This window comes from Rana temporaria, chromosome 12, assembly GCF_905171775.1.
Source record: "Rana temporaria chromosome 12, aRanTem1.1, whole genome shotgun sequence".
Lineage (NCBI taxonomy): Eukaryota > Metazoa > Chordata > Amphibia > Anura > Ranidae > Rana > Rana temporaria.
This window is the reverse complement of record NC_053500.1, coordinates 69,703,136-69,729,023: the sequence shown is the minus strand read 5'-3', so window position 1 is coordinate 69,729,023 and position 25,888 is coordinate 69,703,136. Positions and strand designations below refer to the sequence as shown.

The 25,888-nt window shown below is 44.3% G+C and overlaps 1 protein-coding gene across 1 annotated transcript in view; it reads right to left on the bottom strand.

The window, feature by feature from the left end:
* The window catches only part of LOC120918493 (ubiquinol-cytochrome-c reductase complex assembly factor 1), a 227,158-nt gene that overhangs the window by 190,672 nt on the left and 10,598 nt on the right, over positions 1-25,888 (bottom strand). The window contains exons 2-3 of the mRNA XM_040330099.1: positions 22,549-22,650; positions 5,567-5,707 (exon numbers count right to left, since the gene is read on the bottom strand). Coding sequence (XP_040186033.1) covers positions 5,567-5,707; positions 22,549-22,650 — 243 coding nt within the window. The remainder of the gene's footprint in view (positions 1-5,566; positions 5,708-22,548; positions 22,651-25,888) is intronic.

The following is a 25,888-nucleotide window of genomic DNA, read 5'->3' as shown; positions in this document are numbered from 1 at the left end:
TATATAGGGAGGGAACTTCCTGTTCTAATATATTACACCAGTGTCCAGCACCTGAAGGTGGAATATAACCCACTTAGTAATGACTAGAACTCTGTGTCCCGTGATGTACGATAAAGAAAATGTTTTTCCTTTAAAATAACAAACATGTTATACTTGCCTCCACTGTGCAGTTCGTTTTGCACAGAGTGGCCCCGATCCACGTCTTCTGGGGTCCCTCGGCGGCTGTCTCTGGTCCTCCCCGCAAGTACTGACCATAGTCATGCGGGAGAGCTTGCATGGTGGTAAGTAATTGCGGGCGTGCTCCTGTGATACAGCGAGCGGCCATAGCCGCTCACTGTATCACTCGGCCCCACCCCTCGGCGCGCCGCGTCACTGGATGTGATTGACAGCAGCGCCAACCAATGGCTGAGCTGCTCTCAATCCATCCACTCTAGCCAATCAGTGGCCACAGGCTGAGCGTCGAAGAGGATCTCAGGACCGCACGCGGGACTTTCGAGGGGTCAGGCAAGTATAACGAGGGCTCGGGGGGGGGGGGGGGGTATGGCGGCAGCATCAGATGTTTTTTCACCTTAATGCATAGATTGCATTAAGGTGACAAAAATGTTAACTTTACAACTCCTTTAAGGTCTTTTTTGTAAGTTAAGCCACATTAAGCTCCCGAAAAAACAAGCTTAATTTCAGTAGTTTGCCTTCTGGAACACCAAATTGCATGAAACGTATAGGGTAGGTTTGGGGCGTTGGGATCTTAGGCTGTGCAAAGTTTCAGGGCAATTGATTGAGGTTTAGGCACTTTATTACATGTTAAGCTACATTAAGCTATTTTCACATATATGGCCAGATTCAGAGAGAGTGCCGCAACTTTAAGGCGGCGTAGCAGCGTATCGTATTTACTCTACACCGCCTTACTTCAGAGAGGCAAGTACTGTATTCACAAAGTACTTGCCTCCTAACTTACGGCGGCGTAGCGTAAATGGAGCCGGCGTAAGCGCGCCCAATTCAAATTAGGATGAGGGGGCGTGTTTTATGTTAATGGTGGGTGACCCGACGTGATTGACTTTTTTTACGAACGGCGCATGCGCCGTCCGTGTACATATCCCAGTGTGCATTGCTCCAAAGTACGCCGCAAGGACGTATTGGTTTCGACGTGAACGTAAATTACGTCCAGCCCTATTCACGGACGACTTATGCAAACAACGTAGAATTTTCAAATTTCGATGCGGGAACGACGGCCATACTTAACATTGACTAGTCCAGCTATTTGATGGAATAACTTTACGCCTGAAAACGCCTTAAGTAAACGGCGTATCTTTACTGCGATGGTCGCACGTACATTCGTGAATAGGCGTATCTAGTCATTTACATATTCTACGTCGAACTCAACGGAAGCGCCACCTAGCGGGCAGCCTAAATATTGCACCCTAAGATACGACGGCACAGGCTGTCGTATCTTAGCTAGGTTTAAGTGTATCTCAGTTTGAGAATACACTTAAACTTACGACGGCGCAGATTCAGAGTTACGTCGGCGTATCTACTGATACGTCGCCGTAACTCTCTCTGAATCTGGCCATAAATGTTTTAGTATATCCCCTAACCATAAGCCCCACAAGCACCTGAGGGGACTTAAGCACCTTGCCTCCACGCACCTCTGCCCTTAACCCCCGAATGCCTGAAGGGGACTTAAGCCTCTCCAACAGAAACCTCTGCTCTCAAGCCAACAGTGCCCAAGCTGCCTTAAGCCTGTCCCCACTGGGAACCTCAAAGTGATTGTAAAGTCTTTTTAAAAAAAAAAAAAAAAACACAACAAACATGTTATTCTTACCTGCTCTGTGCAGTTGATTTTGCACAGTCGCCCAGATCCTCCTCTTCTCTGGTCCCTCTTCTGTGCTCCTGCCTCTTGTTGAGTGCCCCCATAGCAAGCAGCTTGCTGTGGGGGCACCCGAGCAGAGTCACAGCACCCTGTGTCCATTCAGACACAGAGCCATTACCCGTCCCTCACGTCTGCTGTCTTAGCCAATGAGTAGGGGAGTCCCGGGCAGATGAGACACTCCTGCAACATCGCTGGATTAAGATGGTCTCAGGAAAATATTAGGGGGGCTGCGGCACACAGAATTTTTTTATCTTAACGCATAAAAATAAAAAAAAACTTCTGCTTTTCAAACTCCTTTAAGCCCCCGAGGGGACTTAAGCCCCTCTAGCCTCCCAGACCATGCCTAAAGGGACTTAAGCAGATAAGGAAATGGATGGACAGCCGCACTCCAAATAGGTCTTTAAAAGAAGACGTGCTCTTTATTTAAAAAGGAAAAATGCACAGCATACAATCAGCATACAGTGGAGAAAACAGCTGACGCGTTTCGCATTAGGAACTAATGCTTAGTCATAGCTACAAAAAGGGACTTCAGCCTCCCGCCTCCAGGAACCTCTGGCTTTAAGCAACCCAAGCACCTCGTGGGCACCTAAGCCCCTCTCCTCCTGGGCCGTCGATCATAAAGCCTCATACACACGATGAGCATACTTGGACTAACGTTTGTCTGTTTTTATGTATGCTAGTCTCGAAAGTTTATTGAAAATGAAGAGGTTACTCAACTTACTGAAATTGTCATATGACAGAATGCAACTTCAGCAGTGATGTAATGTATTGTGTTGTGTTGTATAGCAATGTATTCGTTTGTTTCCAAGCACGCGGATTCTTGTTCTTCTGATTTTTTTCACACGAAAACTGTACTGACTGAATGAAGATAAAACAGGGAGGTGAGGCCTTACCAATCTACAAGTAAAATTCCGCCCCCATCGTGTTTAGCTGGTTAGGGGCCATGGAGGAGGAGGGAAGGAGTGGGCCTTCATTTACCACAGTGTATACACCCACATGTGTGACTCTATAGTCACATGGGATGCTCAGATGAGATGGGGAGGAAATGCTCAGCATAGAAACTCACTAAAATCTGAGCATGTGCAGAGTTGCCGTCACAGCTTTCCTAGCTGAATTAGGGACATGGACACGAGAGGGAGATAGAGAGCAGCAGGAGCAGCCAGGTTTATTGTAGAATACAGAAAATGAATCTCGTAGTGACAGAATGAGTATGAACAGCATGTAATACAGCATTTACTGATACATTTTTTTTTTATAATGATGGTTTAGTGACACTTTAACCCTTCCCCACAATATATGAAATAAAATACTAACTAGAACTGTATTTGAATAGCATGTAAACCAGGGGTCCTCAAACTACGGCCCGCGGGCCGTATCCGGCCCGCCAGTGTGATTTACCCGGCCCGTGGACTGAAACTAGTGACAGGGCAGTGGCGATGAAACTGACAGTTTCTGAGAAGGGACACAGGCAGAGCCGCAGCAGCGGGGGAATTCCACCCCTCCCTCTCCTTGAGCAGAGTATTCACCTGGCAATGCCTGCTCCTATTGGCTACATTCAGAGCCAATAGCTGGGAAACTAGAGCATTATGGGAATAGTAGTCCTGGATACCAGCAGGCCCCATGATGATTCCCTGAGAGGAGTTCAGCCCCCAACATGCCGAGTGGGAGGGGGAATAGGAAGAGAGGAGAAGAAATGCCATGAGGCTATCGAGTGGAGGGAGCCAGTGATTATTTTATTACCCTCCAAGGTAAGAACTTACCTCCCATCTATCTGGCTGCTCCCACTCTGTTCTACCCTCCACCTGGCTGCTCCAACTCTGTTCTACCTTCCACCTGGCTGCTCCCACTCTGTCCTCCCCTCCACCTGACTGCATCCACCCTGTCCTCCACTCCACCTGGCTGTTCCCATTCTGTTCTACCCTCCACCTGGCTGCTCCAACTCTATTCTACCCTTCCACCTGGCTGCTACCACTCTGTTCTACCCTCCACCTGGCTGCTCCAACTCTATTCTACCTTCCACCTGGCTGCTACCACTCTGTTCTACCCTCCACCTGGCTGCTCCAACTCTATTCTACCCTTCCACCTGGCTGCTACCACTCTGTTCTACCCTCCACCTGGCTGCTCCAACTCTATTCTACCCTACACCTGGCTGCTACCACTCTGTTCTACCCTCCACCTGGCTGCTCCAACTCTATTCTGCCCTCCACCTGGCTGCTCCAACTCTATTCTACCCTTCCACCTGGCTGCTACCACTCTGTTCTACCCTCCACCTGGCTGCTCCAACTCTATTCTACCCTACACCTGGCTGCTACCACTCTGTTCTACCCTCCACCTGGCTGCTCCAACTCTATTCTGCCCTCCACCTGGCTGCTCCAACTCTATTCTATCCTCCACCTGGCTGCTCCCACTCTGTCCTCCACTTCACCTGGCTGCTCCAACTCTATTCTACCCTCCACCTGGCTGCTCCAACTCTATTCTACCCTCCACCTGGCTGCTCCCACTCTGTCCTCCACTTCACCTGGCTGCTCCAACTCTATTCTATCCTCCACCTGGCTGCTCCAACTCTATTCTACCTTCCACCTGGCTGCTCCCACTCTGTTCAACCCTCCACCTGGCTGCTTCAACTCTTTTCTACCCTCCACCTGGCTGCATCCACCCTGTCCTTCCTTCCACCTGGCTGCTCCAGCTCTATTCTACCCTCCACCTGGCTGCTCCCACCCTGTCCTCCCCTCAACCTGGCTGCATCCACCCTATCCTTCCTTCCACCTGGCTGCTCCCACTCTGTTCTACCCTCCACCTGGCTGCTCCAACTCTATTCTACCTCTACCTGGCTGCTCCAACTCTATTCTACCCTCCACCTGGCTGCTCCAACTCTATTCTACCCTCCACCTGGCTGCTCCAACTCTATTCTACCCTCCACCTGGCTGCTCCAACTCTATTCTACCCTCCACCTGTCTGCTCCCACCCTGTCCTCCCCTCCACCTGGCTGCTCCCACCCTGTCCTCCCCTCCACCTGGCTGCATCCACCCTGTCCTCCCCTCCACCTGGCTGCATCCACCCTGTCCTCCCCTCCACCTGGCTGCATCCACCCTGTCCTCCCCTTCATCTGGCTGCTCCCACTCTGTCCTACCCTCCACCTGACTGCTCCTTCTCTGTCCTATCCTCTTCCCTCCCTTTGTGTTAGGGGTCTGTGTGATGGGGGGAGCCTGTTATTGGGGGCTCAGAGAGAAGTTTGTGTTGGGGGGCTTTGTGATGGGGGGACCTAATACGGGGGAATCTTTGATGGGGGTATCTGTAATGGAGAGGAATCGGTGATGGGGGGGTTCCCTGATAAGGGGGTCTGTGATAGGGAGGGGGTTCTGTGATAGGGGGGTTCTGTGATGAGGGGAATCTGTGAAATACTAATAAGTTTATGTTGATTAAAATTGTTCTTTATTTTAAATATTGTATTGTTTTTTCCTGTTTTTTTTGTACTTCAAATAAGATGTGTGCATAGGTTCATATTTTTTTTAAACCATAGTCCGGCCCCCCAACAGTCTGAGGGACCATGAACTGGCCCCCTGTTTAAAAAGTTTGAGGACCCCTGATGTAAACCAAATACTAGCATACTGCAATGAGGTTTCTAATCAGGCTGTGGTGCAAATTGGAATATTCATATATATTTATAATCCCCAGGCCCCTGTTGTATGTTCGCCTTACTTTGTAGCTGGTGTGCAATGTCCTCCGTATTTGTTCTGGGTCAGTAGTCAGTGTTGCAGCAGTAATCTGCGTCGGATTAGTTGTTTTGTGCCGATTCCGCCTGCATTCATCTTGAAACCCCTTGGTAAAAGTGCAGAGGCTCTAAAAACAAGCAAGTCAATATTATTTACGGATACAAGGAATGAACAATCATGCATTGTCTTACTATTTCCATAATCTTTTCAATAATCTTTATTGCCAATTATTTTAGAACTGGGTGAGAGATCTTAGCGGAAAGTCAAATACATTAGTCTTATCTCTACTGTCCAAAATCGGCTAATCTCTGCCAACGGCGCAGCTGTCTACTGTATATTGAGACCATCACAGGTACAGTTTGATGTAGTAAAACATTTTGGAATTTAAACTTAGCTACTGACTTTTGGGTTGACTCAACTTTTAAAGTAAACCCAGGAAAAATTATGTTCTTGTAAACTAACAGCAACAATTGATAAATGACAACATAAATCTATCAAGCTCACCTACCTTTCCCATTGTAATGCCCCCTGTAGTGATCCCCAGCAGCCTTATTATCCAAATAGCAACTTTCATAAAGTTCCACCTGCATATCAGGCATGCCTCCAACTTCAAGTGACAATGCACAGACTTGCTGATTGGTCATTCAGGCCCCTGGCAATGCATTGTGGGATGGATGCAGGATGTGTGCATGTATCTCAGGAGAAGGACTTAAAGTGCCTCTAAAGTCTAATGTTTTTTACCTAAAGGTGTTTGTAAACCTCAGACATGAAATATGAACAAAAAATATCCCTCTATACTGTGTACTTGCCTCAATTAAGAACACAAAGGGGGCTACTAAAGAAAAATCTACACTTGGAAATGCAGTCGCTGTAAATCTGAGGGGTAGATCTGAAATGAAGGGAAGCGCTGCTGATTTTATCATCCAATCATGTGCAAGCTAAAATGTTGTTTTTTAATTTCCTTGCAGGTCCCCCTCGGATCTACGGCAACTGCACTTGAAGTGTAAAGTGGATTTGCCTTTCGTAAATAACCCCCCCAAACGTAATTTCTGTTGCCTCATTCCACTGCTATTAGCACGGATCACTTCTGACAAGTTTTCCTGACACAGAGAGAAAATGGTCACAGGAGGGTTCCTGTGTGCCGTTTGAAGGGGTTTGTGTTCCCTTCCCTCCAATCAGCTCCTAAAGCTCTCCTCACTGAGCTCTGCAAAGTGTAATTTCAGTTCTACTCTTTTTCTGAACTCTCAGAAAAGGGAGAAGGGAGCGCTGCAAATAAACAGGTACAACTTATGTAGGAGGGTTCATTTTATCTCTGTATCACCTGAGGCCAGTCACTTCACTAGGTATATAGAAAAGGTTTACAACAACTTTAACCTCCTTGTTTCTGTGTAGAATGACCTACATTGCCTGGACGCCATCATAGGATGTCCTCCTGTCGAATGAGAGATGATCTCAAATGTAAACATAAGAGATAATCTCTCATTGACAGCTCTCCCTCCTCACACAGAGACTGCATGTAAGGAAGGAGAGCGATCTGTGCTGCAGTGTGAGGGATTTAATGTGATTACACAGTATATACAGTGCCAACACCAGTGCCCAAACAGTGTCACAGTGCCCATCTGTGCCAGTCTGTGTCCTTAGTGCCCATCTGTGCCGTCTCATCAGTGCACATCTGTGCCACATCGATGAACATCTGTGCCATCAGTGCCGCCTCATCAGTGCCATCTCATCAGTGCACACATGTGCCATCAGTGCCATCAATCAGTACACATCTGTGCCACCTCATCAGTGGACACATCTGTGCGGCCTCATCAGTGGACACATCTGTGCCATCAGTGCAGGCTTATTAGAACACATCTGTTCCACCTCATTGGTGCCCATCAGTGCAGGCTCATTAGTGCTAATCAGTGCCCATCAGTGCAGGCTTCACACACACACACCTCTGCAGTCTCACCACCAACAATAATGTCAAAAAAATCCTTTTCTGCTGAGCAGGCGTACAGTACCAAATTGTTAGTGCGGCTGACAAGAGCAACTCAGCGCTCTCTACTTCAGATTCCTCTTCAAATTCAGATTTGGAGTCTGATGTAAATTACAAAGCAGTGGAACACTGACAGACTCAGAGGAAGAAGATAATCTGTCCGCAAAACAAAGGCGTTCTGCCATCCACCAGCACCGCAGTACCTCGGCAAAAAAGACCAAGTACCAGTGGGGTGTCACCTCAGCCCCAAAGGGTTAGGACCCATGCCAGCCTTTCTCTATGCCCTTCAGAACCCCTTGTGGCTTCCTCCTAAACTTAGGATAAGCTAACATTCCCCTTTTCACTGCCCAGCCAGAAGTACAGGTGGACACAGAGAATTTTTCTTTGAGTTCAAGTTCTTTGAATTGATTGTTAGAGGACATGCTAGCATCAATTTTGGCTCGGTGCAGCCTGTATGCACAACAATTTATTTTGAGTAGCACAACGTCATATTATGCCCGTCCCTATTAGTTAACCCACCCCATGCCGATCATCTCTGCGATAATGCCCAGAACCAGATATCCCATGATGAGGTTCCTACATTTCAATGACAAAACCCAGTGTCCTCCCTAAAATGACCCAAATTAGGACAAGCTTTACAAAATTTGGCCACTTCTAAATTATTTTTCTGAAAAATTCCCCCAGTTTTTTTTTACCACAGACCAACACTTATGTGTGGATGATTCACTTGTCAAATTTTGTGGCAGGCTGGGAATCAAGCAATTTATCCCCAGCAAAAGGGCCCGCTATGGGGTGAAAGTGTACAAATTATGTGACCGAGCCACAGGGTACATATATGCCTTCATAGTGTACGAAGGGAAGGACATCCACCTGCATCCCCCTAATTGCCCAGACTATTAAGGATCAAGCAAGAAGGTTTTTTGGGAACTCATATACCCACTACTGGAGAAAGGTAACCACCTGTATGTAGACAACTTCTACACGAGTCACCCCCTGTTCCACAACTTTTACCGGAGGAAATTGCCAGCATATGGCATTGTAAGAAAGAACAGGAAGGGATTTCCTCAAAGGCTCATCAATATGAAGTTAAGAAGAGGGGAGATGGCTTCTGCGAAACAAGGTAATTCTGGCATGCCGTCTTCGATCCTTAATAACAGCTACGTGGAAATCCCCAGAAGGGATGGCCCCATTCAAAATCCAACATGTGCCCACGGATACAATTTGTTCATGGGGGTAGTCGACTTTAACGACCAAATGCTCAAACCCTACCTTGCCACAAGATGAACATACCATTGGTATAAAAAAAAGTAGCAATTTTTTTTTTATTTGGCCATACACAACTCCTTTATAATTTACTGCAACACTAGGAGGAAATTGTCACTACCCTTAAATTCCCGAACGACCCACCAGAAAACATTTGATCCAATGTTCTTAGTAGAGCTTGAATAATGTAGAGAAATTGGTGGGGACCCCCAGTGTTTTATATGGGGTGTCGCGTATGATGCATCTTGCCGGTTGTCCTCTACTAGTTTTGCAGTGAACTTGAGGTACTGAGATAGTCCAAATCTACTTCTCTTTCACCAGGGGCATGTCTGAGGTGGCCCCAGGCTTGGATCATATAATAAGCTAATTCAACACCCATCAGATGTCATGGCACATGCACAGGCCATAATTTCTAGAAGGTCGGCGAAGTAGAGATCATATGCAGAGATGGAAAAAAGGCTGTGAGTGACTCTGAACAAACCAGGGGTAAAACTGTCACCACTATTCAGAATTGTGAACACAAAGAACAAACTAAGCTGGTGACCCAGACAGAAGTACCTTCACTTTCATGTTTCAATGCTTTGTGTCATCAGAGAGGCAAGCTACATCTGAAAACTCTACCCAATTTTCATGAGCACCATCTAGAGCGCTCTGTTATATTAGTCTTTGGATATATACAAAGCCTACAAGGATGAACAGACATCCTAGGCACCAGTGAATCTCACTACAGGGGGTCCCCGTGTTACAAACAAGATAGGGACTGTAGGTTTGTTCTTAAGTTGAATCTGTTTGTAAGTTGGAACAGATAAATTTTTTAAGAGTAACTTCAGCTAAAAAAATCAATTTTTAAGCTTTTTGGAAAACATAGAGAAGGGTTATCACCCCTGTAACATCTCTTTTGCTGTCTGTGCCCCTGTTCTGAAGATTGCACCTCACTTTCTGTCCCAATGACAATTGGATTTTGAACATTTTAGGGGTAGATTTCCTCTCACTTCCTGTTGTCTCCCTCCGTTTGTAAGCAGGAGTCGTTTGGAAGTCAGATGTTTGGAAGTAGGGGACCACCTGTACATTTAAAGATACTTTCGAATTTTAAAAAAGTTTAGGTTTTAACATACAGTTTAAATGTTATAAAAAGACTGCTGACATGAGTAACAAACAATATGCCAATAAAGGAATATTTATTCCTCTTTCTGCATAGATTGGCCATCAAAAAGGTGTGGTATTGTCAAGATTTTACTCATGTGGTAGGTGCTTTTCTTTAAAAAAAAAAAAAAAAGTGTATTTTGTGCGTGTACTCGAGAGAGGAGCCGGACTGCAGGAGTTGGGAGTAGGCAGGCCTCCCCCAGAGGCAATCTGCCACCTTTCTCCATGCCCCGGGTGGCAATGGCGGGTGTGTGAGGGGGTCCTCCCACACAGCCCACCCTACCTGCTCCGCTTTGAAGCCCAACGGGGCAGAGGGACTCCCTATAAGGGAGTGAGAGGATCTAGCCCGCTCAACCAGCCCCGTTAGTCCTTCGCCTCTCTTTTTTTAGAGATCGCGTGGTCAAAGTGCGTGCATGTTAACCCAATTTCGAGTGCGTGTAAGTGTGGTGGTTTTTGTGGGAGGGGGGTGGGCGTACTAAGCGCAGGCTTACCTCACATAGCACACCCACCGGGAGCCGGGCTGAGACCACCAAACTCAATTCACATGTAGCCGAGACCGGGATCCGAACCCCTAGCTGCAGAGGTGAATGGCTTGTCAGCGCAGTGCCAATCGCGTTGAGCCACCGCAGCTCCCTGTAGGTGCTTTTCTAATGAGTTGCACCAGTCCAAACTGTGTTTTAGGGCACGGCAGCCCACTTTCATTAAATAAAATAGAAGGTTCATTTAGACATCAGTTGCCCATGCAGGTTCTTCCACATATGAACAATCAAATGAAAATGCTGAGCCACTTGGCTCCCCTATTGGCAGTACTGCTGCTCTTCTTACCAGTCCCTCCGACTGTGTTGCCCAACTCAACTGGTTGACTTTGCTCTCTAAGGTCCCTTAAACACGATCGGATTTTCCCGACGGAAATTGTGTGATGGCAGGCTTATGGAGAAGAATCTGAACGTTCATATGCTCCATCGGACAATTGTTGTCAAATTTTCCGACAACAAATGTTGGATAGCAGGCGAAACCAATAATGTGTACACAAGTCCGTCGGAAAAAAATCCAAAGTACAAACACGCATGCTCAGAAGCAATGCTAACCATAAGACAACATTAGCAGAAGTTGCCCAAAGGGTGGCGCTAAAGAGCTGAAAAAACAAGTAGTTTTGTGCTTGTTGGATGACAATTCTTTGCCGTTTGTATGCAAGACAAGTTCAAGGCCAACGCCCTTCGGACAAAAGTCCTACACTTTGTCCGTGGAAAATCCGATCGTGTGCACCTTTAGACGCAGCGTCCTGCTGCACAGCCCATCCTGGCCTCTAAATAGGGATTTTACAGACACCCTGATAGAAGCCGACCTGACTTCTGGAGTGAGACCTCACGTCTCTTGGCTGGGGCACCTCCGACCCCTGGGTGAAACCCTCTGTCTCTCGACTCCTGGCTGGTGCTTCTCTGACCCCTAGATGAGACCACCTGTCTTTTGGCTCCTGTCTGGCACTCCTCTGATCCCTGGGTGAGACCTTCTACCATCTCAAACTGGAAACTCTGAGCTATCCTCAGGCTTGAGTATATAATGACCCTGCACATCTGTATACTCAGACAGCTTGCAGACACCTGGTAAAGCCCAGAGAAAACCATAAACACAGCTTTCTCCGCTCAAAAACGATATCCCGGAACCTTGCATTAAACCTAATGTGAATCCTGTGTCACATTCTCCTTCATTTTCATAGTGACAGGGTCTCACTCTGTCACAAGGATAATTGGTAATAGGGTGCCACTGATGCTTCTAAAAACAGGATGTCTTGAAGGCCCCTTGTGCTTTTTCCTCCTGGCAGCAAGAGCCCTAGCATTGAGAAAATGGATTGATGACTGCAGATGGAAAAATCGACCGCACACTTATATGACAAATACTCACAACATTTCAACCATATGGTTTCCTTGGATACTCTTGTTATAGTCCCGACTTCAGTATTTTACTGACCTGAGGAACGCCATGTTACCACCCCCATGGACAATTATAGACACTGGTTAAAGTGCAACATCACCCAAAAGGGGAAGTTCTGCTTGTTTGCATCCCCTTCCACATTTGCAACTTTTTTGGGGGGGGAGGGGGTAGTGGGTACCTGGTTTTGACAGGTACCCGCTGCCACTTCAGGTGCCCCCCCCCTTCCCCCACAGACTTCTGGGACACATCACAGGTCCCAGAAGACTGTGGGACCATTCACAAAGCTCAACACATGTGCAGTAGGAAACTGGCCTTGACGTTGCAAGGCTTCACTGCTTGTTTCCCTTACTTCAGATGCCGACACCTTTCCCCCATTTATTTTGTAATTTCCATTTCGCAAAACACCTCTGCATCTTCCCCAACATGATGGAAATGTCCAACTAATCTGGGTCATACCTCCCTGAAAAATACATGGACACTTTGGGATTGACTAAAACGGCAGAGTGCAAAATCTGGTGCAGTTCTGCATAGAAACCAATCAGCTTCCAGGTTTTATTGTCACAGCTTAAAGCTGAAGTTCGAAACGAATTGGCTACCATGCACAGCAGCACCAGATTTTGTACGCTCCAGTTTTAGTAAATGAACCTCTTTAGGAGACCGTCTTGATCCTACTTTAGATAACTTAATAACTTATGACCAGCCTGAAGGTCCCACAACGTTTTTATCTTTCTACTGGCTTTCTTGATTTTTTTCTGTATATGTCTAATATGGAAATCCTCAATAAAATATACAATGCTTAACAAAATTGTAGGTTTTTATAAAAAGCAGTAATTAAAAAAAATATACAGTACAGACCAAAAGTTTGAACACACCTTTTCATTCAAAGAGTTTTCTTTATTCTCATGACTATAAAAATTGTAGATTCACACTGAAGGCATCAAAACTATGAAGTAACACATGTGGAATTATACATAACAAAAAAGTGTGAAACAACTGAAAATATATTTCATATTCTAGGTTCTTCAAAGTAGCCACCTTTTGCTTTGATTACTGCTTGGCACACTCTTGGCATTCTCTTGATGAGCTTCAAGAGGTAGTCACCTGGCGCAGCACCCCATCACTCTCCTTCTTGGTCAAATAGCCCTTACACAGCCTGGAGGTGTGTTTGGGGTCATTGTCCTGTTGAAAAATAAACGATGGTCCAACTAAACGCAAACCGGATTGAATAGCATGCCGCTGCAAGATGCTGTGGTAGCCATGCTGGTTCAGAATGCCTTCAATTTTGATTAAATCCCCAAAAGTGTCACCAGCAAAGCACCCCCACACCATCACACCGCCTCCTCCATGCTTCACGGTGGGAACCAGGCATGTAGAGTCCATCCGTTCACCTTTTCTGCGTCGCACAAAGACACGGGGGTTGGAACCAAAGATCTCAAGTTTGGACTCATCAGACCAAAGCACAGATTTCCACTGGTCTAATGTCCATTCCTTGTGTTCTTTAGCCCAAACAAGTCTCTTCTGCTTGTTGCCTTTCTTTAGCAGTGGTTTCCTAGCAGATATTCTACCATGAAGGCCTGATTCACACAGTCTCCTCTTAACAGTTCTAGAGATGTGTCTGCTGCAAAAGGTGGCTACTTTGAAGAACCTAGAATATGAAATATATTTTCATTTGTTTCACACTTTTTTGTTATGTATAATTCCACATGTGTTCATTCATAGTTTTGATGCCTTCAGTGTGAATCTACAATTTCCATAGTCATGAAAATAAAGAATACTCTTTGAATGAGAAGGTGTGTCCAAACTTTTGGTCTGTACTGTATATATTTAACAAACAATGTTTTTTTTTATATTAAATTAATTAAACATCATGATTCAGCAAATCAGTACATTTTCCATTTTAGCAGCACATACAAATCCAAAACACAAAACAAGTGAACACTGACCATACTAACAAGCATAAAGATACTAGTGCCACAGACAGCTTGTGGATGTTTGCCGACACCATGATACCGGATAAATCAATTTCTGCAACTCTGTTTATCATTGCACTTCCTTTACTCAATAGAAGGCTGCCAGCTGTAGCTTGGCACACGCATTTTACTGTAATTTATATCCATAAAAGTTTTCCTTTTTTTGAAACACACATCATGGATCGTGACTGCTTCTAGTCTATTCATGCCGAGCCATAAATTTTGATACTAATGAATTTTGCAACCCTACAATTAAAGCTGTATGTCTGTATTTTTACAGAAAACTCCATCCAATGGTTTTGGGCGGAGAGGCATTTTTATGTTTGCTGCAGCAGACCGGTATTGAGTGTTACCTTCCGATCAGCTGAAAACAGCTTTTTCTTTTTTGTAATCCCGGCCATCAAATTAGTAATTGGCAGAATAAGGGCGCATATAGACAAGCCTTTTGTCAACCAGTCTTTTCCAGTAAATGCAGTGCTGTAAACACTTGTGTTCAAATGTAAATGACAAGAAAAGGTTGTGTATGATCTGCTTTGCATGCAGTTTAAAATCCCCTTAAAGAAGATTGCCAGGTATGGTCCAGCATGGCCCAGAGTAACTATTTGCATACCATACCCAGCCAATGCCTCTGGAAGCTGGAAATCACCGACACCATTACTTCAGTGATCTCCTCTTGCTTCCAAGTAGATTGGTTGCTCGGCACGGGCACCATTCAGAGAATGCTTAAAATTTTCTAACTTAATGCAAAGTGTTCTCTGATTTGACCAGTTGGAGAGCTTGACATTGCTGTCCCTCTATACACTTCATCCAATCAGATAATTTGCTGAATGGCGCCCGAGCAGAGCAGCCAACCTTCTACAATAGGGCAGCCACTCAGCATGGGACGCAAAAGCAAGTGGAGATTTCTAAAATAGCAGGTCTATACCTGGATTTTCTAACCAACGATCAAGACCTAGATCTCCCGGATCACTGTGATAGCCTCTGATTGGCTATCACAGTGATCAGTCACTGTGAAGCCCGCCCCTGTGTTTCTCTCTCTGTAAATGGAGGAGAGAAAGAAACATTGCATGTCTCTATTTCCTTGCAGAGAGAAAAAGAAGTGTGTACAAAATAATAATAAACAAATAAAAAAATAGCTAGATCAAGGTTTGATCTAGATCGTCACCACTGTTCGTGTTTGGGTCAAAGGTTATGGTAAGTATATTTTTGCAGTATTTTTTTACAAGCATTTTTTTAATTAGTGTCAGTTAGTGTACAACAAAAAAAAAAATGCATGTTTTTTGGCTGTGCTACAGGTACATACAACACAGCTAACAATTGTCAGGAAAATGTATTTTGGGTTGCTTTTTGGTAGTAGGTTATACTGGTAACAAGAAATAAACAGCAACATTTTTAAAAATTATCTTTATTTACTATTTTGAGCCAGTTATCCTATGATAATAATAATAATAAAAAAAAATCAGGAGAGATCCATAACCATTTACCAGTAAATGAAAAAAATTATAAAATGAAAAAAATAAATAAAAATGCATAAATTCACCTGGATGCACCCTAAAGTAATGATGATATGTACGGTTTTACTAACACATGTCAACATTGCAAAATTGTGCTTAGGGATTTAGATTTGTTTTATCTTTGGCGTGAAAGTCTTAAAAAGACCTGCTGCAGCCAAAGAAACACAATGCATATAGGCGTATAGTCATAGCAGATCATGGGTTCCTGACCCGCCATACCCAAGCATCAGTGTGAAGAATGGAGCTGGCGCTAGAGGAAGCAGAGCGGATTATTCCTGTATAGCGCCGTCTCCTGTCACAGGTGGAGTGATACCAAACGTACTCCGCCTGTCACAGGAGCGATATTGGAAGCATCAGCTCTGCTCTCTACTGCAGCTGCATGCTCCTGTCACACTGATGCTCAAGGGTGGCACGATCTGGGACAGCAGCCACCATGATACCCCCAGTAGGACCCACCGGCAGTAACCACCAACAGTACCACACCAGCAGTACCTGCCCTGGAGGACAGCCTGCAGCAGCCACCAGCCATACCCACCTGGGTAAGAGCAGCAGCCAGCGATAGCTGTAGGAATCCTGAGAAAGAAGAGAAGTTTGAGGTTAGTTGAGGTGAAGGTGAATTCCAGTGCATCAGTGTGAAAGCACCCTTTCACACGATCGGTCCGATCGGGTCCGCCTGTCCGTTTTCCATGCAGACCCAAATGGACTCCCCATTCACCTCTATAGAGCTGCAGATGTAAATGGTCTTGTGTTTGTTTACACCCACCTATCTTCAATCTGATCTGCTTGAACAGAAGAGGATCTGGCCCCTTCTATCAGATTGGAGGGCCCATAGAGTATAGCGGGCTGTGTTTGTGTCTGCTGTACACATGCAGAGTGGACACAGAACTTTCATCTGTCCGCCCTGCTTATTGTGCCCTGCGACCAATTACCAAGTTGCTAAAGTGGCCCTCGCTCTTCAAAAGTTTGGGCACCTCTGCTCTATAGTGTGTGTGGGTCTCAATTAAGAGCACTAAGTGTTATTTCTGTCTGCTACTTTGTTCCTCTGCTGTCACTTCTGAAAAATTTTCCTGACACCAAGAGAAAAATGGTGACAGGGGAGGGAGCTACAGTAGATTGACAGCCTCAACTCTGTTCCTGTGTAAGGGGGGTGGGGGTGATGTCTCTTCCCTCCAATCAGTTGTCAGAGCTCCCCTCACTGAGCTCTACAGGGTGTAACTTCTGCTGTTCACCCCCTTTTTTCTCACAGCTCAGAGAAAGTGTATAAATTCTGGACTTTGAATGGATGTAGAAAAGAGAAGACTGCAGATTGACAGGTACAACTTGTGTAAGAAGATTTGTTTAATCTCTGTGCATCTCCTGAGGCCAGTCACGTCACTGGGTATATGGAACGGTTTATAAGTACAGATTATCACCTCTACAAATATTGAGTATATTGGCAGCTTCTGTAACACGTGTACTCTTATGAATTTGCAAACAAGATACCCTATAGGCTCCATGCACACTGAAGCTAAAAAAGCTATTAAAAAAACGCCAGTAGCTTTGCAGGGAGCCTTTGAAAGTTTTTTAGTGTTTTTGCAATAGCTTTAATCAGCGTTTTTTCAGTGTAGCTTTTTTTTTTTTTTTTTTCAATGGATAAAAAAAACGCTTCGCCGAAAAACGGCACTTTGAACGCAAATTTTGGGCGTTTAGAAAAAAGCCAATAAACTTTCTTTTGCATGCAGCCGCTATCAGCGACTCATGCGCTCTGAATGCCCGGCTGAAGGTCGGGAAGAAAACTCATGTGTGGGAGTGACGTCATCGCGGCTCTGGCCACTCACAGTGCCGGAGCCGTGAACCTGGTAGACACACCGAAGACAAGATGTCAGCTCCCCCGGCATTGACCGGGTTCCGATACCAGGGTTTCGTTCTGAGGCAAGTATTTCATAATGAGCTAGTATGCGCTGCATACTAGCTCATTATGCCTTTGCCTTGCAGGGGTTATTTTTTTTTTACGTGCGGGTTTACTATCGCTTTAATTCCACAATCTAGCTAAGATCCCCTCTGCCAGGTCTCTTTATGGTCTGTGGTTTAAATATGAAAGAACGTCCATGAAAAGGAATAGCTGCCACAATGGTAGACTGTTCCGCATTTGCGTTCCGTGCCCTGGCAGCTGCCAACAAGTCTTTCCCTATAAAAACACTCCTTGTGGGTACCGGGTGAGCTCTGAACACAGCAGCTCGTGATATATAGGTCATGGCCTGCTATGTGGCTGTCTGCACGGCCTCCTAGTGCCATGATATTGGCAAGCACTGACTGCGCCATCCTGTGCGTATTGTGCACGCTGGGAATTTTCACGCTTCAATGGCTCTCTTGCATTACACTCCTGCACTTTTGGAGATAATTTACATTACTAACATACGATAATTTTATAAACAACGGGGACTGGAATTTCCTCTACAATAACTTCAATACTGAAGCTTTGCAGCTGACTTCTATAGTGATTTATGAAACATTTTTTCCCTTTATTTATGTACCTTGTGCTGATTAAGTGTCATTTGAAAAACATCTGGGGATCATTGAGGTATTATGCCACAACCAGACTTCCACCAGGATCTCAGTTAGTGTTGTATAATAAACACAGCTGTGAATCTGCTGCCATTTTGTATACTTTGTCTTGTACCAGAGCGTAGTTAAATAAAAGCTCTGGCCACTTTGTTTGTGAAGAAGGGAGGAAAAAATGGAAGGGAACGCCCAGGTGACAGGCTTGTAAGGGTCTGATGCGGAGCCTTCATCAATCAGACAGTGGTAATCTCAGGTAAGATTGAAATGGACGATTGTAGTCTACACACTGGAAATGTAGATGCATATAAGGAATGGGGAAGTGCTAGCCTAAACAAAACCCATGGTCAACACAAAACTGAGCGCACCTGCAGCACATGTGATATCACAGCTTTAATGCACCATTATAAGTAATTATGTCAACGTTTTCTTTTACCATGTCCAATGTGTCGCACAGATTGAGAATTTTATATATTATACACACACACACACAAACACAGTTTTTTTTAAAAACAGTTGCTGGTTGAGAGGCGGCTCAAGTCAGTGGCTTCCACCACCATAACCGTCAGGACTCCCTACACCAGTCAGTGCGGTCAACTTTCTTGATATAGTGGCCTCAAGGGCTACAAATAATATAAAGTCCATCTATAGCTATATAAATCAGACACTGCATGCGTGCAACGCGTGATGGTCAGAGACCAGTGGCAGTGCGTCCATAGTGGGCGGAGGAGTGCCGCCCCCCTCTCTTCTGCACCCGTCACTCACCAATAGATAGATTCATGCAATGCATGAATCTATCTATTGTCGCTACTGCCACCCACTATTCAGGTGTCCGGCCCTTTGTTGAGCGCCGGCCATCTGAATTACAGTGGCGGGTATGTTTTGGAAGTGCCCGATTAGAGCCATAGGCTCTAATAGGCTTCCTGATTAGAGCCTGTGGGCTTCCAAATTGTTAAACAGAGGGCGCACTGCTGTGTTTATGTGTTCCATGTTTAAACAGTGCTGCGTTAGGGAATCCCTTTCCTAACACTGACCCGCCCCTCAGCCAATCAGGTGCACAGGGTCTGGTTACCGGTCACCTGATTGGCTGAAGCGACAGGCAAGCAGAGAGGACATCGTGGATTCAGAGGGAGCATGGAGGAGGACGGCGCTGACCCGAGAAAGGTAAGTGCCGGGCGGGGGGGGGGAACTGGCGGCATTTGAGGGGGGCAAACTGGTGGCATTTGAGGGGGGCAAACTGGCGACAATTGATGGGAACAGTAGCTGCGTTTGATGGGCACAGGGAGGCTGCAATTGCAATTTTTTTTTTCAGTTTGTTTGCGCCTCCCAAAAATTTGGAGCACCAGCCACCACTGCCAGAGACTATAAGCATGCTAAAAGAGATGGCCAGAGACTGCAGACATGATAGTCATTGGAGACTGGGGATATGCTTCAGAGGAAAGTCATGAGCCGGAGACACATTACATCAGACATGAGAGATCGGTGACATTACAGACCCTTTTCAAATTATTTTCAAAATTGTGCTTCATACAGACCACATGAAAAGGACTTGTACCCCCATTTGATATTTCTCTCAGCAGGATGCACAATAAAAATTTTGAGAAAAAAAAAAATAGAAAACGGATGGACTGCTCAAAAAAAAAAAAAAAAAGTAAGAAAGTTAAAGCAATAAACCAAACCAAAACATTCACCAACTGGAAGCCAGTCTAAAGAATATTTTTCCTTCACTGGCCTGAGTAAGCGTCTAAAAAATCAATATATATGTAGTTGGAACTCTGCTTCAAGGCATCAGCATACCAAGACATTTTGGACAATTTCATGCTCCTAGCTTTGTGGGAAGAGTTTGGGGATGTCCCCTTCCTGTTCCAACATGACTGCACACTAGTGCACAAAGCAAGGTCCATAAAGACATGGATGAGCGAGATTGGGGTGGAGGAACTTGACTGGCCTGCACAGAGTCCTGACCTCAAAATTCTGTATTTTGTATTTTCTAATACCCTTCTTGAATAAATAATAAAAAAAAAAAAAAACAATTCCGGAGAAAAAAAAAAACACCAAACGCAGCCACTGTGCCCATCTAACGCAGCCACTGTGCCATCAAACGCAGCCACAAGCGGCGAGTGTTGTCCGGTGTCCTTCATCTTCCCCGACCCCGATTGCTTCTCCCGTCCGCTTCTCCTCTCGTCCTGTGCTGTGATTGGACGCCTCATAGGCATCCAATCACAGTGCCTGTCGCTTCAGCCAATAAGGTGACAGGTAACACAGACCCGGTGCGCCTGATTGGCTGAAAGGCAATGTTAGGAAAGCAAATTCCTTCACTTTCCTAACATACAGCTGAGTGAGAAGCGAACGCACAGCGTTGCACCCACTTCTTACTTTTTTGGACGCCTATTAGAGCCTATAACTCTAATCAGGTGCATCCAAAAAATACCCCCACCTCTGTAATTCAGGTGCCAGATGCCCGAAAAGGGGCCGGACACCTGAATAGGGGGTGTCAGCAGTGCAATGCATGAATCTATCTATGGTAATTAGAGAGTGACAGGAGAGGGGGGCAGCGCTTTTTATGAACGCACCGCCGCTGAAATCCACGTTATTTATTTTCTGAAGTCGGAGCTTAGAAAAATGCAGATTAGTGTATTACCTGGTTCTGAGCACCATGGTCTTGAGTCCACTGCAGAGAAAGGCTACATGGCCTCTCTGCATGCATGGACAGAAAAAAGCTACAAAGAAAAGCCAACACAGGGAAAAGCTTACAGTAACCCCCTGTACAAGCCAGTCCTCAATACTGGAGAAACCCTGCTCTAGGTGATTTCCACATGTTCCCAACCCAACAAAGTAGCTTAATGTGGATATTAAACCAAAACTTTTTTTTTTTTTTTTTTTTTTTTGAGGACAGAGTAACGAAGGCTTATTGTTCGCCAGGACTGGCGAGAATCATCTTCTCTATGTGTCCTGGTGGTGACCACTGTCATGGGACAAAAGGTGATTGGATATCCACAATTCCCCAGTTGTCACTAAAACAGCAACAGAAAGAAATTTCCAATGGAGACACTTGTGCCAGTGATAACTTGTAGAGATTTCCTCTTACTTCTTGTTTTGTATTTGGAATTGGAATTGAAGGGAAACCTCAGCACTGGGCATGAGCAGAAAAAAAAAACAAAAAAAAAACAAGTTTTCAATATTTCCTTCCTCTATCCAAAACTTGAAGTTTAGGCTTTAAATAACACACTTTTAAAGCTCATAATGCACCATTTGCTAAACAAACGGAAAAAAAAAATAGAAAAAATGTTTCTTAACCGATTGCCAACCAGCCGCCGTCATTATACAGCGGCAGGTCGGCTCGTTCCCGTGGACCGTCATAGCTGTATGGCAGTCCCTTTAAGCGAGATAGAGGGCGCGTGTGTCCGCTGCACAGCGGGGATGCCGATGCTTGTGACCAGTGGTCGCGATGACCGCTGCCCACGAGAGATCGTGTGTCTGTGTAAAACACACACATCCCTGTTTTGAGAGTAGATGACAGATCGCGAGTTCTACAAGCTAGGAACCACGATCTGTCATCTCTTCTAGCGAGTCCCCTCCCCCTACAGTTAGAACTCACTATAGAGAACCCAATAAACCCCTTGATCAACCCCTGTTAACCCCTTCCCTGCCAGTGACATTTACACAGTAATCAGTGCATTTTTATAGCACTAATCGCTGTATAAATGCCAATGGTCCCAAAAATGTGTAAAAAGTGTCCGATGTGTCCGCCTAAAATGTCGCAGTAACGATAAAAAATCACAGTTCGCCGCCATTACTAGTAAAAAAAAAAAAAGAAAAAAAAAAAAAGACATAAATCTATTCCCTATTTTGTAGACGCTATAACTTTTTGCTCAATATACGCTCATTGCGATTTTTATTACCAAAAAAATTAAGAAGAATACATATAGGCCTAAACGGAGGAAATCATTTGCATATAGCAAAAAGTACAAAATATTGTGTTTTTTTCAAAATTAATCGCTCTGTTTTTGTTTATATTGCAAAAAAACAAACAAAAAACGCAGAAATGATCAAATACAACCAAAAGAAAGCTCTATTTTTGGAGAAAAAAAGTCAATTTTGTTTGAGTACAACGTTGCGACTTTTGTGCAGAATCACAAAAAATGGCCTGGTCATTGGGCAGCGAATTCTTCCAGGGCTGAAGTGGTTAAATTTGGTTATAAGATTTTGCAACTAAGTAACTTTTCTCCTTCACTGATGTGCGCTGATGATGCTGCACTAATGGACACTGATTGGCACTGTTGGGGCTGCACTGGTTATGATCAGTGCCCTGATAATCTTTGTACATGTCCCCTGTGACACTGGCCAGTTACCGGCTCCACTTTCCTCATGCTGTGACAGGAAAGTCTGTTTACATTGTAATCAACTGTCTGTGATTGGAGGCAGATAATCACATGGTAAAGGGAAGCTGTGATTGGTCCTTTACCCTGAACTGCGATTGGCTGTGTGCAAAGGTCACAGCGATGACAGAGCACACTGAATGCGCACCCCCGTTAACGGACGCCCTCCCGGAACAACATCTTTTGGCTATAGCGCGGTAAGGAAGTGGTTAGGTTGCGCGAATCTCAGAATTTACTATTACACTTACCTGATGTCTGTTGTTACATGTCCTGTGCCACAACATCTGTGCTGTACTGGGATAGATTGCATTGCCGGCACCAATCTGGGAACTTATTCGTAATGGTAGAGTCTGAAAAATAACAATTCATCAGGTTAGCCACCTCATCACACAATAGCAGCCAAAACATCCCACTTATTATATTAGGTCAATATCTACAAAAAAAATGAATTCCAAACAGTAAAATGAGTGACAAATGTAAATGTTATTTCTTGATCCCATGAAACTACTGAATGTTGGAGAGACTTCACTCTGCATGCTAATTCACCACAAAATGAACCGAGGTGCCTCAGATACCCCAAATAAGAAAGTTTAGGTCTTCATCAGACTTGTGGGCTATAATACATACATTAAATTACATAAGACTGCTCTCTGAAAATAAATCTATTCTTTTCAGATTTTTTAAAAGGTACTACCACAAGTAGGGGACTTAGCTGCTGCACATAAAAACACATGATATGAGTGGTTTGAAGTGCTATGACAACACACATTAACCACTTAAAGGGTCACTAAAGGAAAAAAAATTATGCTGAAATGACTGTTTACAGGGTTTAGAGACATAAAAGTTAACCGATTCCTTTTAAAAATTATTAAAAATAGATTAAATTCAATCATATAATGTGCCTCTAGTTTCACTTTCGGTTTTAAACTGGTTTCATGTTTCTGTGAAGTAAAGAGACCCACAGAACAAAAACAAACAAATCCAGGGCAGTGTTTTGTTTTTAAAATGAATCCGATTGGTTCTGTTAAGTTTTAGACACACAGTAATGACAGCTTAGACCACAGTGAAAATCTCCCAGTACCATGGTTATAAGGAGCCAGACAAGCAGGAAGTGTGGAGATCAGAGCAGAATTACAGCAACATCAAAGCAAAAACGAGCAATGAGGACATGAAACCAGTACTGCAGTAAGGTAAAGGAAGCGATCTAGCTAAAAAAAAAATTTCCTTTAGTGATCCTTTAAGGACCGGCTCACATACATATACGTTAGCACTTTAATGATGAATATCTCGGTAACGGCAGCAGCTACTGCCACAACCGAGATATCCATCTTTTCTGTGGTCGGTCCTGTAAACGATAACGGTGGTCTCCGCGGTGGATTCGCCGCAAGATCACCGTTATCGGCGGTGGGAGAGGCCCCCCTCCCGCCGCTCTCCCGCGCCCTCCGCCACTGACCGGAGCCGTCGGCAGCGGCAGAGACGATCGGGTCCTTCTCGCAGCTTGCCGTGGATACGAGTGAGGGCAAGATGGTCCCCACCCGTCTCCATAGCATCAAAACGTCACTTCCGCCCATGCTTTTTAAAAGGCACATTTTTTTAAATGACAATTTTTTTTATTTATTGTATTTTAGTGTAAATATGAGATGTGAGGTCTTTTTGACCCCAGATCTCATATTTAAGAGGACCTGTCATGCTTTTTTTTCCTATTACACGTTTACATCCCTTGTAAAAGGAATAAAAGTGACCCATTTTTATTAACAGTGTAAAAATAAATAAAATAAATAAGAAAACAAAAAAAATATTTTTAAAGCGCCCCGTCCCGACGAGCTCGCGCGCAGAAGCGAACACATACATGAGTAGCACCCGCATATGAAAACGGTGTTCAAACCACACATGTGAGGTATCTCCACAATCGTTGCAATAATTCTAGCCCTAGACCTCCTCTGTAACTTAAAAGATGCAACCTATAGAATTTTTTAAGGGTAAAAGTTTGATGCCATTCCACAAGCGGGCGCAATTTTGAAGCGTGACATGTTGGGTATTATTTTACTCGGCATAACATTATCTTTCACAATATTAAAAAAAGAAAAATTGGGCTAACTTTATTGTCTTTACCTATTGAGAATTCAGACTAAGCATATTAAAATGTTATTTCACCCAAACATACCCCCAAAGTGAAAAAAATAAATCACCATAAACTATTATTTTGTTTTTATGTTCATTACAGGACACCATAGATTAATACACACGTGGGTATATACAGTTGTGCTCATAAGTTTACATACCCTGGCAGAATTTATGATTTCTTGGCTATTTTTCAGAGACTATGAATGATAACACAAAAACTTTTCTTTCACTCATGGTTAGTGTTTGGCTGAATGAAGCCATTTATCATCAATCAACTTTGTTTACTCTTTTTAAATCATAATGGCAACAGACAAACGACCCAAATGACCCTGATCAAAAGTTTACATACCCTGGTGATTTTGGCCTGATAACATTCACAAAAAGGGGTTTGAATGGCTATTAAGCCTAGGTTCACACTGCTGCGAATTCAAAATCGCGGCAAAATGCGCGATTTTACCGCGATTTCGCGGTCGCGATTTTGCCGCGATTTTGGCCGCAATTTAATGTAAATCGCGGCCCGAAATCGCAAAAAGTAGTAAAGGAACTACTTTTTGAAATCGCAGATGCGGCGTCGCACTGATTAGGACAGTGCCATTGCCGACAATTGTCGTCGATTTGAGATGCGATTTGACATGTCAAATCGCATCTCAAATCGTTCCAAATCGTACCCAGTGTGAACCAGGGCTGAAGGTAACCATCCTCACCTGTGATCTGTTTGCTTGCAATTAGTGTGTATTACAAATGTGTGTTTAGAATTATAATTAGTATTACAAATGTGTGATTAGAAGCATTACAATGCAATTGGGAGAACAAACAATACTAACAAGTTCTGAAAACAATACAAAAACCTGCAGGACAACTCTAATAGACATAGAAATGTCAAGATTTGAGAACAATTACTTATGGCACATAGAATGTCAAAGGCCTCGGGACAGGAAGGTTGAACTCACCAAACATAAAAAAACGTTAAATGAAGATACAAGCTCTGTTACAGAGTCTCAGACAATAGGCAGGGCACGGTAAAAGATGTAGGCCATGACACAGAGACAGTCAGAGCCAAACGTTTGTTGGCTCATGGCAAATGACACTATATCAACCACCTTCTGACTGCCCATAGTAAATATACTGTGAGCAGTCAGCAGGTACAGGCACAACCTGTAGGTCAGCAGCTTCTTCCAGGTTCAGCAGCACACATGCCCCCTGCTGGCCAGTGCTGTGATTAGACACAGCACAAGCTTGGCAGCTGATTTCCTTGTCAAAATTATCTTTATTTGGTGATTGTAAAGTTACATTGTACATGTAGCAAACTTTTGGTATAGTGAACAAAAGGTTGGCATTCCATATTCTCAACAAATTATATCATCTTTAGAATTAAATGCTAAATAAAACAAAGAAGAGTATAACCAAGGCAGCTGATTTCAGCCAATCATTTTTCCTACAGGGAACAGCGATCTGGCTGTCAGA